Genomic DNA, 17,167 nt, shown 5'->3' with positions numbered 1-17,167 from the left:
TCCAAACCCACAAGACACTGAGTCATATTTTGTATTAAAAACACACACTATGTTGAAGGCTAAACATAAATCTTTTGTTTTCCAGGGTTTCCGTGGGGACTCTGTCAATACTCAGGTGCTGAAGAAGGATGCAGATGGGCTTTGTCGACTCTCCCAGGCAGCTCTGTGCCTGTTTGAGGAGGTGGGACTGAATTCAGTCACATAACATACCAGCACTATTAACTGTTACCTGTTATTCTTCACAGTAACTCACCTAATTATCCTCCTCTTTGGCAGATTTGTAACCTAGCATCCTACTGCTTGTGCTCATGCAGCACGGATGCAGCTGCTCCTGGTACAGAGAGTGACACAGTCATGGTCTATGTGTGGGGCAGTAACAGCAGCCATCAGCTGGCAGAGGGAACTCTGGAAAAAATCCTGCTGCCAAAACTGACGCAGGGCTTCAGTGATGCCCAGATGGTATGGCTACCCACAAGAATAGGACTAACACTCACCATGGGTGTCACAAGTTAATTGCTACAAGTTAGAGTATTTGATATATTATAGTATAATCCAGCAAATTTAATCTGAGTAATGCATTCATCATGATTTTTCCTTAACTTTTTAAAAAATGTGTTTATTTGCAAGACGGTTTCTTCTTTAGTTCCTTCTCTCATATCACCTTAAAGTAAAAGAGCAGTAAAGATTAAAATATTGGTATCTCATGAACCCTGATAACACTCCAACTGTATCGATGATATTGACGCAGGTTAGTGGGTGGAGAAAATGAAAAGCATGCCAGAAACTTTAAAATCTATTTTTAAAAATACAATATAAATATAATATTATTCTACCACTTTACATGTCCTTACTTGTGTCCTCTTTGTCTTTCTTTTAGATTGAGGCAGGCCAGTACTGTACCTTCTCGGTATCTGCGGATGGTTCAGTGAAAGCATGTGGAAAAGGCAGCTATGGCCGTCTGGGTCTCGGGGACTCCAACAACCAGTCCATGCCCAAGAAACTTGTGCTGGAGCCACATAGGAACATGAAGAAGGTGTCCTCCTCCAAGGGCTCAGATGGTCACACTCTGGCCATCACTATAGAGGGAGAGGTAAGGAGTTAGAGTGACTGCTGGTGCTGGAAAGACTACTGACTTGCTGGTGCTGTATGTATCTCAAAGGACAGTAGAGTGAATTTTTGAATATGTGTTTCTGCTTCATTTCTGTCACATAATACAATGAAGTTGTGTTGTTTACCCACATTTATTAAAGAACTTAGACAGTCACAAAACAGTGCAAAACCAGTCCAACCAATAAAAACACATGAAAATCATGGTTTTACACAGTTTTTTTCCCCTGAGATGGTAGAGATAAATCCACTTCCACAATGTCTGAAGTTATTAAGATATATATGATATTATATTGTATATTATGAAATATCTCAAAAATATTTATTTCAGGTGTTCAGCTGGGGTGATGGAGAATATGGAAAACTAGGCCATGGCAACAGTGCTACACAGAAATACCCCAAAATCATACAAGGACCGCTGTTTGGCAAAGTAAGCATGGGATATTAGCTTGTAGGGGAAAAGATAGATGCAAGATTTTAGATGGCAATGGAATTTTTTATTCTAATAATCGCATCTCTTCCAGGTTGTTGTTTGTGTGTCTGCTGGCTACAGACACAGTGCTGCTGTGACTAATGATGGAGAGCTTTATACCTGGGGGGAAGGAGACTTCGGCAGACTTGGTACACACCTTATGTCTCAAGTTGCTTATGCTTTATTAGTCCCAACAATTTCAAATTGAAACCCCTCCTCTGGTATGTTAGCAACAACCTCTGTTGTCCTACATTTGCAGGTCACAGCGACAGCCAGAGTCGGAACGTGCCTACACTGGTGAAGGACATCAGTGGTGTAGGGCAGGTGGCCTGTGGCAGCTCCCACACCATTGCTGTGGCACAGGATGGACGCACTGTGTGGTCCTTTGGAGGAGGAGACAATGGTATGTTGTCAGATGACATACGGGATGATTCAAGCACACATAGCATCATTTGTGTGACCTAGTGGTTTTTATCTGTGTACAAAACGTGAACATTTGCTCAAGCTCAAGGACAGTAACACTGCAGTATCATTTGTGGTATATCAACGCAAATGTCTTGAGTCAGTGTGAACCAATGCTGGTACTCAGATATGACTCACCCTTGCAGGTAAACTAGGTCACGGAGACACCAATCGTGTGTATCGCCCCAAGGTCATAGAGGCCCTGCATGGATTCATCATTAGGAAAGTGTGTGCTGGCAGCCAGTCATCTCTGGCCCTTACCTCTGCAGGACAGGTGAGCTTTTGGGTCAGACATTGTTTTTCAATGTCAGAATTAGCTAGTAGCAAATGACTGTGTTGTAATATTTTTTTTTTTACTGGATCAACTTAAAACCCTGTTTGCACCAACAGCTCTTTGACGAAACGGTTGATTCTTAAAAGATCTGAAAAAAAATCTAAATGTTTAACCAACAATCAGCTCTTTCCAAATTTTCGTTGGTGGAAGGTATTTTGAAGGAGCATACTAACATTGCCTCTCTCATTCTTCATCAGCACTTCATATTCAGTCCAAACAACATGCATTTATTTGATTAACCTATGTATGCAAAGAAAAATAGGTAGATAAAGACAGGACTGGATATGTAGTTTTGTCAGTAATTAATTAATTTGTGTTTCTTCATGTAATTTATTCAGGTGTTTGCGTGGGGCTGCGGCTCGTGTTTAGGATGTGGCTCTTCTGAGACGACCTCTTTGAGACCCAGGTTCATAGAGGACCTGGGTATCACCAAGATCATTGATATTTCATGTGGAGACAGCCACTGTCTGGCTCTGTCCCATGGTGAGATATAGTCAGTTATTTAGATGAGTAGTTAAAAAAAACATAGCAACCTTGCTTTCAGAGTGATTTTTTGATTACAGGTTTGTAAATGGGATTTCAAAATTGTAAATATGTTCAAACTGCAATGTATGCTGTTCTCCTTTCATCAGAGAATGAAGTGTATGCGTGGGGGAACAACACCATGGGCCAGTGTGGGCAAGGCCACACTTCTACACCTATTACTAAACCTAAGAAGGTGCTTGGTCTAGAGGGCGTGTCCATCCAGCAAATCACTGCTGGCACTTCTCACAGCCTGGCTTGGACTGCAGTTCCAACCGATAGGTAAAGCCTCGTCTCTTAAACAACTTGAAGTGCTTTTCTTTAAGCTCTGACATATTTGTGCTGGCACAGTGGTTACCTCTTTTTAAGTGATTTAGCCTTTGTTTGGCAGGCAACTGGTGGCGTGGCACAGGCCCTTTTGTGTCGACTTGGAAGAGAGTACATTCACCTACCTACGCAACTTCCTAGAAAGTTACTGTGATGGCATCGGGAATGACACTCCCCCTGCCCCATTCATATCTAAAAGGTATGCAGTTACATTAAGTACTCATTAGTTATACTAGCATATTCTGTGACTTCAAGGTTGTATTTTAGTATTTGCATTTAAAGCTTCATTCATTATACAGAATCACAAGCAAAAAAATGTCCTTATATTGTGAAAAGTTACTTCTTTGTGACCTGCTACACACGGATCATTGTAGTTTTTATACCATTGCATCACCACCAACTGCAGGACACTCTTAATGCTGTCTTCACCTATTCTTCAGGGACCATCATCAATTTCTTTTGCTGTGCATGAAGCTGCTGTCCATCCACTTGTCCTTGGCCCATGCTGGGGGCACTGGTGCAATGGTTTTGGGGGCCCAGGGCAGGCCCCTCAGAAACCTGCTCTTCAGACTCATAGACACCAATATGCCAGACTCCATACAGCAGGTAAATTAACAGGCTGTCTGTTTTTTAAATTGTTTTCATTACATACTTATGCTGACATGACAGGAGGAATTGGAGGAATTGTTGAAGTCGGCTGCTGGTGTAAGAACCAAGATAATAATATAGCATAGATTGTATCTAAATCAGTCTGTGAATGGGAGTGTTATAGCCTACATTTGCTCATTTAGTTGTGTCCATGTGTCTTTTCAAATTGTGCTGATATTCTTGTTCATCCTTAGGCAGTTATGAACAGTCTATCAATCGGGGCATCCTTGCTGCTGCCTCCTCTGAGGGAAAGAACAGAACTGCTCCTCTCCCTCCTTCCTCAGGGCCCACAGAGCTTAAATGTCCTTTCCAAAGGACAGGTATGTGTAGTTATTTTCCTGTCATTTTAAAAACAGCCTGTGTGTAATTACAGCAGCGCTGTTCATCATTATCGTTTTTGTACATTGTGCATCTGTCACTTAATACATTAATTAACTTTGCTGCTTTGTTTGCCTCATTTGAATTATGAATATGATCCAGATAGACAACAGCGTGTTTGTCAAAATCTTAGCACCGACTTGCCGTTGCTAGGCAATATGTGTTGAAGACTGATGGAATGTTGTGAGAACATGTTGCTGTAAAACCATTATTTCTTCTCTGCAGAAATATTTTTGGTAACTTCAGATTTACAATGATCAAATCCTAGACAATTCTCCCCGTCTTTTCTGTGTCTTTCAAAGCGTCTGCAGTTAGACATGGTCCTCAGCAGCCTTCAGGACCAGAGCCACGTAGCCTCTCTGCTAGGTTACAGCAGTTTGGGGGAAGTGGCAGCCCTGGGACCCCCTCTGACACCCGCTATGTCAGTCCGACCACCATCTTCTTCCAGCTCTGTTGAGGCTTATGACCCTCTACACTTAGCAGAGGTGCTGCTCAGAACCCTTCTACTCAGCATAGGCTTTTACACGGTATGGAAGGAGCAGCCTGTGTGTAAATTTACCATTTAACTTTTGGGCAAATGTTGTGGATTGTTTTCCCTGTCAAATCACAAACATTCCTATAATTTCTGGATGTTGTGGGTCACATTGTTACCATTGAATTAAGAGTGATGTTGCTATTCCTCCACATGCGTTCTCTGTTTTTGTGTGTGTTCATGCAGGAGCGGGCATTTGGAGAATTGGAGAAAAACAGTGACAAGCTGCTATCTAGTGATAGTCAGGGACAGACTGATCCTCCGTCTCACTTCCACCAGCTGCTGTCTGGACTCCACAAACACCTGCTTGCCCATTGCTACATCCATTCCAGCCCTGAGGTGTGCTATAGAAACAGCTATACACAATGCAAAATGTGCAGTACATCATCAAAAGAAGATCATTGTTATTTTTCTGTGAAACTGTACACAGTAGTCTTATGCTGACAGGTCAAGTATATAGAAATTTAATATTGTAGCTCTGCAGTCACATAGTTGCATTTTTTATGTTCACACTGATTCCACTGTTCTGTAGGATGACAGCAGTGTAACGCTGCTTTGTGAACACCTTTACCTGCTGCTTCCCTTTGCTGCTGAGACACTCAGGAGATCCACCAAACTGTTGAAAGAGAGTTTCCTGGACAAACAAATCATCAAGAAGCTGCACAGTAAGAAAAATGGCTGTTCTGTGAGTTGTTTGCATTATTTGCACAGATCTAGAGAACTCTTTTATTTACAAAATATAAACCAAAATCCCTTCCTTGATGTTTTTATTTCTATTTTAAGTGACCATTTGAAGGCTTGTTCTAAACATTTATACAGCAAATTCCTACGCTGATTGGGTTCAATACACAAGTGCGGTCTTTAATTATTTGTCTGTCTTCAATGGTTCTTTTTTTAAATTTCTCAGTCAGCTCCATTGATTTTAGAGCACTGAACAGTTGGGCCACTTAACACTGAGGTGCCAGTAGATCTGTTGACAAGCACACATCTTATCTACGGTGTATCCCTCCATTATTTTTTATCAGTCACTCTAATCTCCCTCTCTCCTCTCCACCCCTTGTCCCAGTGGTGTTGTACAACTCAGTGGCTGGCAGCCTGCTTTGTCAGGTTATGTACTCCTTGCTGCTGCTGCCCCTGGCCACGGTTCAGCCTCTTCTCAGCCATTTACTGGCCTTGTTGGAGCAACTCAATGATTTCAATAGGTTGCTGCCAGAGACAGGCCTGCTGGAGGAGCAAGAACTCGGGATGGAGGCTCAGAAAACCTGCTCAGGTCAGTGGAATTTGGACTATAGGATGTCACCTTTATATCAATGACAATAATGCTTACAAAATGTATTCCTTATAGATAAAAGTGAAGAAAACACTGGACAGCAGCAACAGCAGGAGGAGTGCAAGTGGACTTGGCTATTGGACCTGGAACGGTCTGTAGCGCTGGCAGTCGGCCGTTGCCTCGGTGGTATGTTGCAAGGCCTGCCGCCCTCACCCCAAGAGAAAACGTCAGAGTTCTGGCTATCAAATGTCCTCCTCAAGAACGGCCTGGAGATGGACTTTGAACAGCTGGGTAGGAAAACATACTGCCTTCTCTCAAACCTTTCACATGTGCTAATGTTTTGGCAAACTTGAAGCAGTTGTCATCCCCTGATTTTATGTCCACATTCTGTTTGGATAAATTAACAATAAAACTAATATTATTATTAGCCACGTTAGAGTGCATGAAAGTAGGGAAAATGTTTTCAAGGGAAATGGGCAAAGAGATGCTTTGGAGATTACAATAAGTAATGAGTAATGTTAAGGGGTATATTAACTTTTTTTTTTTTGCCATTTTGCCTTTGTTAGGTAGTTTACAATAGAAATAGACATGAAATTTAGAATGAAGGGGATGACATGCCCTGTTGGAATCATACCAGGGATGTTATGATTACATAGTACAGATCTTAGACCATGACAAGATATTATTTTATTATGCAAATGAGGAAATTAACTGTATTTCTGTTGTAATTTTCTATTCTTTACCGGTCCTACATCCTATTCGATGATTTGTCCTGTAGACTCGAGCATGGCATGGCTGACTGAGGTGGCCCTGCTGGGCAGTAGTGATTCCAGGCTGGCAGAGCTGAGTCTGACTGAGGAAACCAGGACTTTACTGGAACTGGCACTGGGATCCTCTAGAGGATCTGCAGGTGGTCTGTGGCGGAAGATGGAGGAGTACGCTCTCAGCAAAGGTACCACATGTGTCTTTGTGGATGAGTGCGTGTGTGTGTGTGACTGTTTATAATATTAATATCCAGATGATAATGGACTAACTGACAATTTTGAAAATCTTGTTTGAAGGAGAATTAATTACTATTATGTATCTTTTTTTATTCTGGTCATTATATTTGTGTTTTTCCTTTTTCGTGACTTTGTTGTAATGAATCTGTGTTGTTTTGCTGTGAGAGCAGAATGGGAGAGTGGGGGCTCTTCAGGCGACTGTTTGCTGCAGACTGTCTGTCGCTGCAGTCTGGCTGCACTTTTGAAGCACACTGGGCTGCAGGATGAAGCCTGTTTGCAGGACAGGTCAGTAACACAAAGATAATATTTACTGGAATACCTATTCCCGTGCATTCTGTTTTGAAAAAGATGAAATTATGTGAATGATAAGCTCTTTACTGCAATGCTAATTATCTACTCTACCCTGAGACAGATATGAGCCCTGTGAGATGCTGTTAGACGTCTATGAAACAGTTTATAAAATCAGAAGCACTCTGTTGGCCCATAAAAACTCTCCAAAGATGTCACAGGTGCAGGCTTCTGCCAAACAGGTATCATTACCAAAATTACTCCACTTAACACCATGATTAAATATATTCAATACATTTATTTTTGACAAAGATGAGTAGTTACAGAATGATTTATAAACAATATAAACCTTAATAGTTTTCTAGTTTTCTTTCATCATTGTGTTACTGCATTAAAGTGACTATATGGAATTATTTGAAATGTTTATGATTAAAAATGAAAAAACACAGGTGTATTTAACATATTCTTTGAATTGCAGACCTCTCAATCTCCTCAAAGTCCTGATGCAGACCGACAAGAGCCAAGTACCTCAGCGGATCAGGCAGGAAAAGATCATGAGCAACAGTCAGGAGGTCACTGTAGCCGGGAGGTGCAGGTGCCCCCACCTTCCACAGCAAACCACAACCAGGAAGACGTCGCAGAGGACGACACATTTGGCAGCAGTCGTATGTACCTGTCAGGTTAGGAAGGCGTATCTCTATTTCTGTCCAGCAACGTTAAAAATGTAATTATTTTTGTATAGGTAGACAGAAATAGACATAACACACATACATACATACACACAAAAGTCACCATCATTATCACAACTACCTCAAGGGTCATTCCTGTCTCTGCAGAAGTACTGGAGTCGTTCATGGCTACCCGCGAAGCCATGCAGGTACAGCAGAGCGTGACTGTATACGAGTCCTTTGGCACTTCCACCCTCCCCAGCAGCATGGAAAGCCCCGTCAGCCCAGAGCGGGAGCTGGATCGTAAGCAGCAGTGGGATAAGCAGAGAGAGTCTGAGGAAAGCTTGTCGTTCCCTGCTGCCTGCCATCTGGTAGTATCCCGCTGTCTCTTCCTCCTGCTAGGGGTCAGGCCAGCTTGGGTGGAACCCAGCGAAAGGGAGAATATTCAGGCAGTGAACACCAGAGCAAGGTAAAGATTGCGTAAGGCTTTGTGTTTATTTCAATGCAGATGTGTTTTTGAGATCTGCTTCTGCACTAATTGTCCGCATCGTCCCACTTTCAGGAAATCACCAGAATCCTTGATGATGGGCATTGATGGCAGAAAACAGGTAAGTCTTTTACTGTACCAAAATTTGGCCTTACACCTCCTGATCAGTGCTAATATACTGTCTTTGTCTTATTTAGTCTGACCAATCCAAAAACCCCTCGGGATCTTCGAAGAACAAAATGGGTAAGCGGAGTAGGTTGGTTCAGTTAATGCATTCTGGATAAGTCATACCCTACAGTACTGTATTAAAGGAATAGTTATCATACATTTTGATAAATAATCATATTCACTCTCTTGCCAAGAGTTAGATTAAAAGATTGATACCACTCTCAAATGTAAAAACTGAAGTGAAAAAGTGATAATTTGTTGTTTTGCAGGGCGTAATGTGCTGAACTATTTCTTGGCCTTGTGCAGTGACTTCCTGGAGTCTTGTCGTCACCGTGAGGCTGCCAGGCAACCAGCAGAGACTCCAGGAAGTCACTGTGACAAGCCAAGAGATAGTCCCACATGGGCTAGTTGTTTCCGGTCTTTATCCCTGCTCTAAATACAACTTGTTTACATGATAATTTGATTTTGTGTCTTTTGTCATTGAGAAAAATCATATCACACCATGTCACAAAAACAAAACACTGAATAATTAACACCGTGAGAGGTGTTGAAAATGACTCTGAGACAACGCTTGCTTTCACTCCTCTTATCTGTCTGCTTTAGGCTTACCTCTCTGCTCTCTGGGCATCATGAAAGACGCTTGGGATCGCCTGAGGCAGTGTATCAGCCCAACCACCACTATGTCCCACTATGGCAACAACACTCTGCCGATTCTTAACCAGGTGTTCCACTTTGTCTGCGGAAGCTTGTTATACCCATCAGCTTCCTCACCGACACTACCAGGTGGACAGACTTGTAATCAGGCTGATCCGAAGGCCATTACCTTTGCCATAATGCAGCAACAACAGAGGGCTGAGGTATTTAGATTTTGCTTCTTTAATAAGATTCAACAAATAAACTGTAAATTATTATTGTTGGGGGAATTCAAACCTCTGCAGCTATTTGTTAATTTATTTGTGTGTTTGTGTGCTTTCAGTCAACCTATCCATATTTTTCTACATCTTGTTAATATAATAACAGATATAATCGACCACATAAGACTATATATAAGTGTAAATTATTAAAAACCTGTAACAAATGATTGGAAATACAGAATACATTTCAAGGGCTCAATTAACCACTAACTATTTTCTTTTGTCAGATGCGTCTGGAGGCCTTTTGTCAGATGTCATCCTTCCTTTCTAAGATGGAGGAAAAGAGCAGTGGTTTCACAGTGTCCCCTCAGTTTCCCACATTGTTGCAGTCTGTGCAGCTCCAGTTCCTCTCTGGATGCTTCGATCTGGGAACACAAATCATTGGCTCTCACTCGGGAGCTCATTACGAGATGCAGCATTACATGGTACATCTAATAATCATGCTATCACAATATTTGTGCAGATGTGTGTACAATCAGTAATTATGGAAAGAAAGAATTAATATTTCATTCAAGCCAGAGGGAATGAGGAAAAACATTGAGTGTTACATTCATTTTATATGTTTGTTCTTCATTATTATGTTGTATAAATTACTCTTTTATTTCAACCCAGTCTGGTACACATTCAGCTTCCATGGATACGCAAAGAGAACTACAATCTGCAGCCCACTCTTTCTACCAGCAGGTGGTGCGTGTCCTCAGACAGAGGGTCCTGTTGGAAAGAGAACATCCAGGTGTGTTCATTATAGTCTTTCACATCTGTTTAACACATTGTACAGCTCCCCGTTGGTTATTTTTTTTGCAGCGGCTTTCATTTTACTTGGCCTGTACTTGATATCGTCTCTATCGTACTCAGGTTCCTGCCAGCACCTTCTCCTAGCCACAATGTTTGCACTAAATTTCTGCTACCAACCGATGGACCTGGTGCTGGTCACTGAATGTGGTATCCTGGAAATCCTTTCGATGCTGACCAACAACAGCTGTGCACTGATGAACCAGGGCTGGTATGCAGCTGCTACATCTGGATCCATGCTACTAAGTGGGGCTGTCAGACTAGCTTGTGCCCGCCTGCTTCAGATACTGACTGTAGCTTCAAGGTGAGAATGTGGAGACAGGAAACAACTGTAAAAAATGGCATCTTCCACTATTTAATTCATCGAAAAATTACTCAAGTGTTTATATTTGCATAACAAATTGTTCTGTGCTCTCAGCTCCTGTGAGGATTTGATACCTATGGATGTATCCCAAGCTCTAATGGAAGTGATGTGTGAGCAGCTCCAAAATATCTTGTACACTTTCCAGCAACAGCAGGCAGCAGAGAGAGGAACAGCTGAAAGGACAGATCTGGACTCCAGCAGCAAGAATGCAAATCTAGTTGGTGTGGCAAATTTAGCTATGTTAAACTTTAAGAGCACATTTAAATATATTATTTGAATTTTATGAATTTGTGGCATATGTTATCCCTCCTGTTTTTGTGTACAGTTTTCCTTCTGTTTTTGTTGTTTTAGGAGTGGAAAGCAGCAAAGTGGTTGAATCTCAGCTTGCAGATTTCTTGGTGTTTCTGAGGCGTGTACTGTCATTAAGAGTAATGAAAAAACTTTCTACTTTTGTCAAATGGATTGATCCACTCATGGCCATTATTTCCCACAAGTGCTCTTTAGGTAAGACCATTTAAAGTAATAATTAGGAACAGCATTGGTATAGTTTGTGGTGCAGAACTGATTACTTGCGTTCTTTTTAATTCCTTATTCACCACCATCACCATCCTCCTTTTCAGGATCTCCATGCTTCCAGAACCTTCGCACTAAGCTTTTGGCCTTCCATGTTTTAGAAAGACTGTTACCTGCTTGTTCTGAGTCAGTTCAAATTCAACAGGTATGATGTAAAAAATGCAAATGCAACATGCAATAATTTCAAGGATTCTACTACTGTTAGACTTCACAGCAGGAAATTATTCATTTAAAGTAGCTCAAGAAGACATCAATGTATGAAAATTACTCCCTGACATGAAGCATTTGCTAGTTTGAAATTGTAATTTTTCTTTTCTCCATTTTCTTGTAGATTGTTAAACACCTCTTTCAGCTGTTGTCTGTTTATATGTGGGAGGAACCACTAGCTGAGAGGAACCACGAAGAGACGGCTGATAAAGACACGGGGGTAACACAGAACATACATTAGTAGTATTACATTAATAATACTCTGTACTATATTGCAGTATGTACTACATATGGCTACATTAAGAGTATAATTTTAGTGTATTGCTATGGCATGGTTTGCATAATCCTGAATACATCAGTGTTCAGTCAAGTTCTAGACACTGATATCCTGTTTAGAAACCAGCTTATCTTAATCAAAATAAGGCTAAAAATAGATCTCATGTATCTGAATGTATGTATTTGTCAATCTCCCTTTCCGTGCAGCATCAGATAAACAAACATTTTTAAAGTTTGACGTCTCTCAACTCCTCTGTAGTCTGCTGCCTCTTACTAAAAATAATAGAAAAATGTTGCTGCAAACTTTTCAACTTAAGTTTAGTGTTTTCATGTTTTTGAAATCATGTTTTCTTGATTTGCAGGAATTATTGCAATTCATTATAGCATGCGCTCTACTTACATACTATATCTTATCAATGACTTGCCAGCCTAAGCTTTGTGTTCAGTACATTAAAACACATCTCTGTGTATTGTATTATTGTCACCCCTGTTACAATAACAAAAAGGAAACCTGTTCATGTTTACTTTGAAAATAGTGAATGGATGCAGTAGTTTTAAAGCACATAATGCTTTGTCAAGGAAGAAGTGAAATGCACTCCTGGCAGTAATGAAACTGAAAAAAGCAGGGCTCTGTGGTGGTGGAGGGTTTGAAAAGTGGACCTGGGCAGAAAAATAAAACAAATATAAGTGGTGTCAAATTACTTAAAGTATGAATATGACTAAAGAACTCTGTCAGCCAGTCAGTCAAGTTTAATTGGTAGCCATTGTCTTCATACATCTGTAACCTTTTACATTTTCATGGGATTTCTAATTTTAGTGGATTATGTTCATTTATTTTTTTATTGAGTTGGACATTGCTGGTATGTGGTGCTAAAGTGTCCAACTCTTGGTTCATTGTTTGGCAGAATCCTGGCAGCTATGATGAATGTATTCCCATTGGAGACTTTTCCTTTGACCCGCACAAGTTAATCTGCTGTTCTCTGGAGAGCGGGAACATTCTCTCCCATGGCTCAGGAGGGAAAGGTTACGGCCTGGCAACCACTGCCATCACCTCTGGCTGTTTCATTTGGAAGGTAAAGACTGGTATCTAGATGGAGAAAAAAATCACACTCATACAGTTAAAATTTTAATTTTGATTTTCTTTATTAGTTTATGTCCTGATTTTACCTCTGGAATGTGCTAATAAAACATTAATAACTAATAAAACATCCTAATAATCTGATATTTTACCAACTTCTCCCCTCAGTTCCACATTACCAAAGAGAACAGAGGCAATGAGGGCACATGTATTGGCGTTTCACGCTGGCCAGTCCGAGATTACAACCACCACACTACCACTGACATGTGGCTGTATCGTGCTTATAGTGGCAACCTGTACCACGGAGGGGAACTTGTCCGCACACTTCCCTCCTTTACCCAGGGTGATACCATCACCTGCATCCTGGACATGGAGGCTCACACCATATCATTTGCTAAGAATGACAAGGTCTGACCAAATATTCACCGTCAGTATTCAGGGGTTTTGTTCTATTTGACTGATGAGTGTTTGTTCTTCAATCTTTTTCTGTTTTTTTGTTTCGTCTTTATGCTAGGAGCCGAAGTTGGCATTTGAAGGTGTGGTTGCATCTGAACTGTACCCTTGTGTGTTGTTCTACAGCAGTAATCCTGGAGAGAAGGTACATGATATACACACTGTAGGCACCTACTTCATAAGGCAAGAGGTGCTCTTTTTGAATCCTGTGTAGGCATTAGTGTATTTTTTGTGTGTTATAATGGCAATCTTTAGACACAGTTAATAAAAACATAATTTTAGAACCAGAACACCCTTTTGGATTACATTAATAGTGGACCCAGGAACTCCACAAAGTCATATTAAAGATAAGGAGAACAGACAGCTACCTATATAGTGAATTAGAGGAGAGTACCAGTACCAGATGGTACTGGTAGCACAACATTTTACCTCTGTATTCCTCACAGGTGGCACTGCGTGACCTCCAGATGCGAGGTATGCCCAGTAATCTGCTTCCTGGGGAGCCTCTCTGTAGCCCTCAGACCACCGTGCTGCTGGAGTCAACAGTGCAGCTCCTCCGTAAGCTCCATCAGTGTGACCAATGGTCCCCACACATCAACCAGCACATCCATACCCACCTGGAGCTCATTGGACCCCTGCTTAAAGAGGATGATTTAGGAAGCTTAAGTCCAGGTCAGTAACAAGCTTAGACTAAGCAAGATTAGTCTGGTGTTGTTGTACTATAAATAGATCTCAGTTAAGTTTAATTTTATAACACTTTTCCAGTGCAGGAAAATTTAGTATCATCACCTTTTTTCAAAGGAGATTAAAAAATAAACTGTAAGCAGTGGTGATCAAAGGGTTCATGATGTCATTCATCAGTTTCTGAAGAAGATTGTGTTTACAGGTGTTGCTATGTTGCCCGCACTGAGGAGCTGTGTGAAATAGTTTTATTTTACACACAACAATCATTCACAACTGTTAGTCCTGCTACAGTGGACCAAGGAATAAACAGCTGATGTAAAAAAACAGATGGAAGAAACCAGCTGTGGACTGTTTGGATTTAAGTACATCTGTAGCTTCAGCATCTGTCAGTCACCATTAAAAAATATACAGTATTTGGATATAAATAATGAATGCAACTAATGAAGTTCATGAGGTGTATTATCCTTAAAAAGCATATTTTCTAAATGGCTTTTACTCTTTGATACTCCCTATCTTACCTTCTCCTACAGGACTCAGTACCACATACTCTGAGAAGGAAGAGAATGAAAAAGAGAAAGATTTGGCAGGTGACAACACAGGGGATTTGCTGGCCCATCGTCGATCCTTGTCAGAGAACAAGCTGGCTGCTCTTTGCACTGACGTGTGGCCGGTACTGGCCCTGATCGGAGGAGTGGACAATGGTCTCCGGGCTGGAGGTTTGTGTCTGCACAAGCCCAGTGGGCGCAGGGCAATCCTGCTGGGGGTCCTGAAAGAAGGAAGCTCCCTGGCCAAGCTTCAGTGGGAGGAGGCAGACCTCTCTGTCAGGTATTACAAATATATATTGATGTACCCACCTATATATGATAAACTGTCTTTGCACATGTTGATTAAACTATGATTCTCATTAACTTCCATTAAACAATTCTTATATTTTTCTTGTCTTGGTCCTTTCAGCATGTTTATGATTCTGTATAATTCTTTTCTGTTAGTGTTTATTTTTCCTCCTCTGTAATTTGTCTAACATTTTACTTCATTTTTATCATTTACCCCCCTGATCTTACTTTTTTCTTGCTTCTTCCTCTTCATACTTAAATCCATTAATCCCTGTTGAATCCGTCCTGGTGTCACTCCATGCTGTATCTGTGGGTTCTTCCCATCCTTCCCAATAACTAAGCTCCATGAATTCTTGGTCACCCAGCGACACACCGATCATCTCATTGGAGCCCTGTGACATATCCTGCTGCGATGTCACCCGACTCGGAGGCCTCAAACCAGCGGTGTTGTTAGATCTGATATATTTGATGGGGCTGCTGGAGGAGCAGGGATGGGTGGGGGCTCCTCCAGCCCCAAAAAGGAAATACTCGGAGGAGAACGTAAGAGAGAGTGAGACACAGGGCCTAGATGAAGATGTGTCAGATGATGTCAGATGGCTGCCAGAAGATGAGAAGAATAAGTGTGACGAGCAGAAGGTTGAGACAGACCCCTTACCATCACCGTCCTCAACCAAAGATGCCACAAAGATCATTAACCATCAGGAGTCGACTGGTCTACCCCAGCCCCCCCAAACATCCCAAACCTCCAAAGTGAAAGTCTTTGCCCTTGAGCTAAGAGCAGTTAGAGTCTCATACCTTCTCACAGGGGCTTTGAAATCTCTGACTGTCATTTTTAGCTGTGAGAAGCTGTCAGATATGCTCTTAGTGCCTAAACATGACCCTACCAACTCCCCAACGAGTCCCCTTTCCAGCCCAAACTCTGACCAGGCCAAAGACAGCAGCAAACAATGGGATGAGAGTGCTGAGCTGAGTTCAGTGCTGCAGTATGTGGTGCAGAGCATGGTGAAGTGGGCAGTCAGGCCCTGTCCCATCAAACAGACCGTCTCTCTTGCCGACCTGGAAAGGGCTCAGGTCATGATCTACAAAGGAGCTCTCAGCAGACTGCAGGAGGACAAAGAACGCAAAGGTATTAGGATTACTTGATTAGATTGAAGATGTTTTGGTTGTTATTTTAGTTGGGTTACTTTGTCACAGAGCTGTAGACTTTGACCATTGACAGACTCACAAAAAGTCACAAAAATGAGGATGTAGGACTTGACTTGGACTTGTCAGATCTGAAGTTTTAACTTGGTGAAATCCCAGAGCAATAGAAAATGAATAAGACAATGACAGAGATGCCTTTACTAGCCACACACCTTTATTGGACCTTTGCATTACAGGGTAGAAAATTTTTTTTCAGTTTTGAAAGGAAAATGTTCAAATGTTAATGATCAGCATTCAGGCTTGAAATACTTACATCTCAACTGTTAGTTTCCTTATGGAGACTTGTGACTTGACTTGAACTTTGTTTAAGAACCTGAAGACCTTGAGAGCTGCACTAACAGACTTGAGACTACTTTATTCAGATTTGTCTCAACTTACTTGGGACTGGACTTAGACTTGCCCCAAAGACTTAAAAGTAACTCTGCTGTGTTGTATTTAGGGTCAAATTAAAAAATATTGTACAATATGAAGCATTGGGTGCGATCTAACCTTCATCAACTTGTCCTTGCAGAATCAGGCCACCACTTGTCCTCTCAGCCCATCTCCAAGTCCTCCAGCTCTGTCTCCTTGTACAGTGTGGGTTCAGAAGGCACTGCCATCTTTGGGCAATCAAACAGAGCCTCTGTCTCATCCTCTAACACTGAACTGGCTTCTTCTCTACCAACAAACCAGCAGGCAGATGGTCTTGATAATTTTAACCCTTTCCTCCCCATCAGCCTCCTCCAGTGAGTATAAAATGGGTTGAATGTAATTAATATAAATTTGATTTAACTGTTGAGATGAGTAATTCATACAAAATTCTTAGTCCAGTACATTCTCAGAAATGTATCTCAGAAACATGTTGTTACTGATTGCTACAGACCTGTATCTTTTGGCAGCAGCAGCTTTTCTGAAGTCCAGGGAATGGGTGAGTTAGGATCAATATGAAGAAAAGAGAGTGAGAGATTCTGCCTGCACTGTCTTTAACCTAAGCTGCAGCTCTGCCTGCCTGTTGTTCTCCTAACCCAACCAGCTGACCAAAGTGTCAGTATTATTCTTGCTTTCAAGATGTGAACAAACAAACGGCTCCAGCGCTAATATAATATCAAACAGATAAAATAAAATCAGAACTCTCCAGGATAGCACC

At 41.5% G+C, this 17,167-nt stretch overlaps 1 protein-coding gene across 7 annotated transcripts in view; it reads left to right on the top strand.

Moving 5' to 3' along the window:
• LOC121885234 (probable E3 ubiquitin-protein ligase HERC1) overlaps positions 1-17,167 on the top strand; it is a 43,077-nt gene that overhangs the window by 7,654 nt on the left and 18,256 nt on the right. For 5 of the 7 annotated variants that reach the window (XM_042394492.1, XM_042394491.1, XM_042394495.1 and 2 more), the window contains 39 exons: positions 86-181; positions 277-459; positions 878-1,090; positions 1,439-1,537; positions 1,632-1,728; positions 1,839-1,982; positions 2,188-2,315; positions 2,714-2,858; positions 3,008-3,179; positions 3,289-3,423; positions 3,665-3,830; positions 4,067-4,192; positions 4,553-4,777; positions 4,969-5,121; positions 5,315-5,447; positions 5,849-6,052; positions 6,128-6,343; positions 6,831-7,004; positions 7,224-7,338; positions 7,466-7,583; positions 7,820-8,021; positions 8,178-8,478; positions 8,572-8,617; positions 8,694-8,739; positions 9,268-9,521; positions 9,806-10,003; positions 10,191-10,311; positions 10,434-10,674; positions 10,789-10,955; positions 11,086-11,238; positions 11,355-11,452; positions 11,639-11,734; positions 12,696-12,863; positions 13,037-13,276; positions 13,383-13,466; positions 13,768-13,993; positions 14,536-14,830; positions 15,180-15,964; positions 16,553-16,766. In XM_042394492.1, the coding sequence (XP_042250426.1) occupies positions 86-181; positions 277-459; positions 878-1,090; positions 1,439-1,537; positions 1,632-1,728; positions 1,839-1,982; positions 2,188-2,315; positions 2,714-2,858; positions 3,008-3,179; positions 3,289-3,423; positions 3,665-3,830; positions 4,067-4,192; positions 4,553-4,777; positions 4,969-5,121; positions 5,315-5,447; positions 5,849-6,052; positions 6,128-6,343; positions 6,831-7,004; positions 7,224-7,338; positions 7,466-7,583; positions 7,820-8,021; positions 8,178-8,478; positions 8,572-8,617; positions 8,694-8,739; positions 9,268-9,521; positions 9,806-10,003; positions 10,191-10,311; positions 10,434-10,674; positions 10,789-10,955; positions 11,086-11,238; positions 11,355-11,452; positions 11,639-11,734; positions 12,696-12,863; positions 13,037-13,276; positions 13,383-13,466; positions 13,768-13,993; positions 14,536-14,830; positions 15,180-15,964; positions 16,553-16,766 (6,977 nt within the window). The remainder of the gene's footprint in view (positions 1-85; positions 182-276; positions 460-877; positions 1,091-1,438; positions 1,538-1,631; positions 1,729-1,838; positions 1,983-2,187; positions 2,316-2,713; positions 2,859-3,007; positions 3,180-3,288; positions 3,424-3,664; positions 3,831-4,066; positions 4,193-4,552; positions 4,778-4,968; positions 5,122-5,314; positions 5,448-5,848; positions 6,053-6,127; positions 6,344-6,830; positions 7,005-7,223; positions 7,339-7,465; positions 7,584-7,819; positions 8,022-8,177; positions 8,479-8,571; positions 8,618-8,693; positions 8,740-9,267; positions 9,522-9,805; positions 10,004-10,190; positions 10,312-10,433; positions 10,675-10,788; positions 10,956-11,085; positions 11,239-11,354; positions 11,453-11,638; positions 11,735-12,695; positions 12,864-13,036; positions 13,277-13,382; positions 13,467-13,767; positions 13,994-14,535; positions 14,831-15,179; positions 15,965-16,552; positions 16,767-17,167) is intronic. The other 2 variants (XM_042394493.1, XM_042394496.1) reach the window with 2 other exon arrangements.

Source organism: Thunnus maccoyii, chromosome 19 (assembly GCF_910596095.1).
Source record: "Thunnus maccoyii chromosome 19, fThuMac1.1, whole genome shotgun sequence".
NCBI classification, from domain to species: domain Eukaryota; kingdom Metazoa; phylum Chordata; class Actinopteri; order Scombriformes; family Scombridae; genus Thunnus; species Thunnus maccoyii.
Note: the sequence above shows the minus strand (reverse complement) of the source record. Positions and strands in the feature narration are given on the sequence as shown.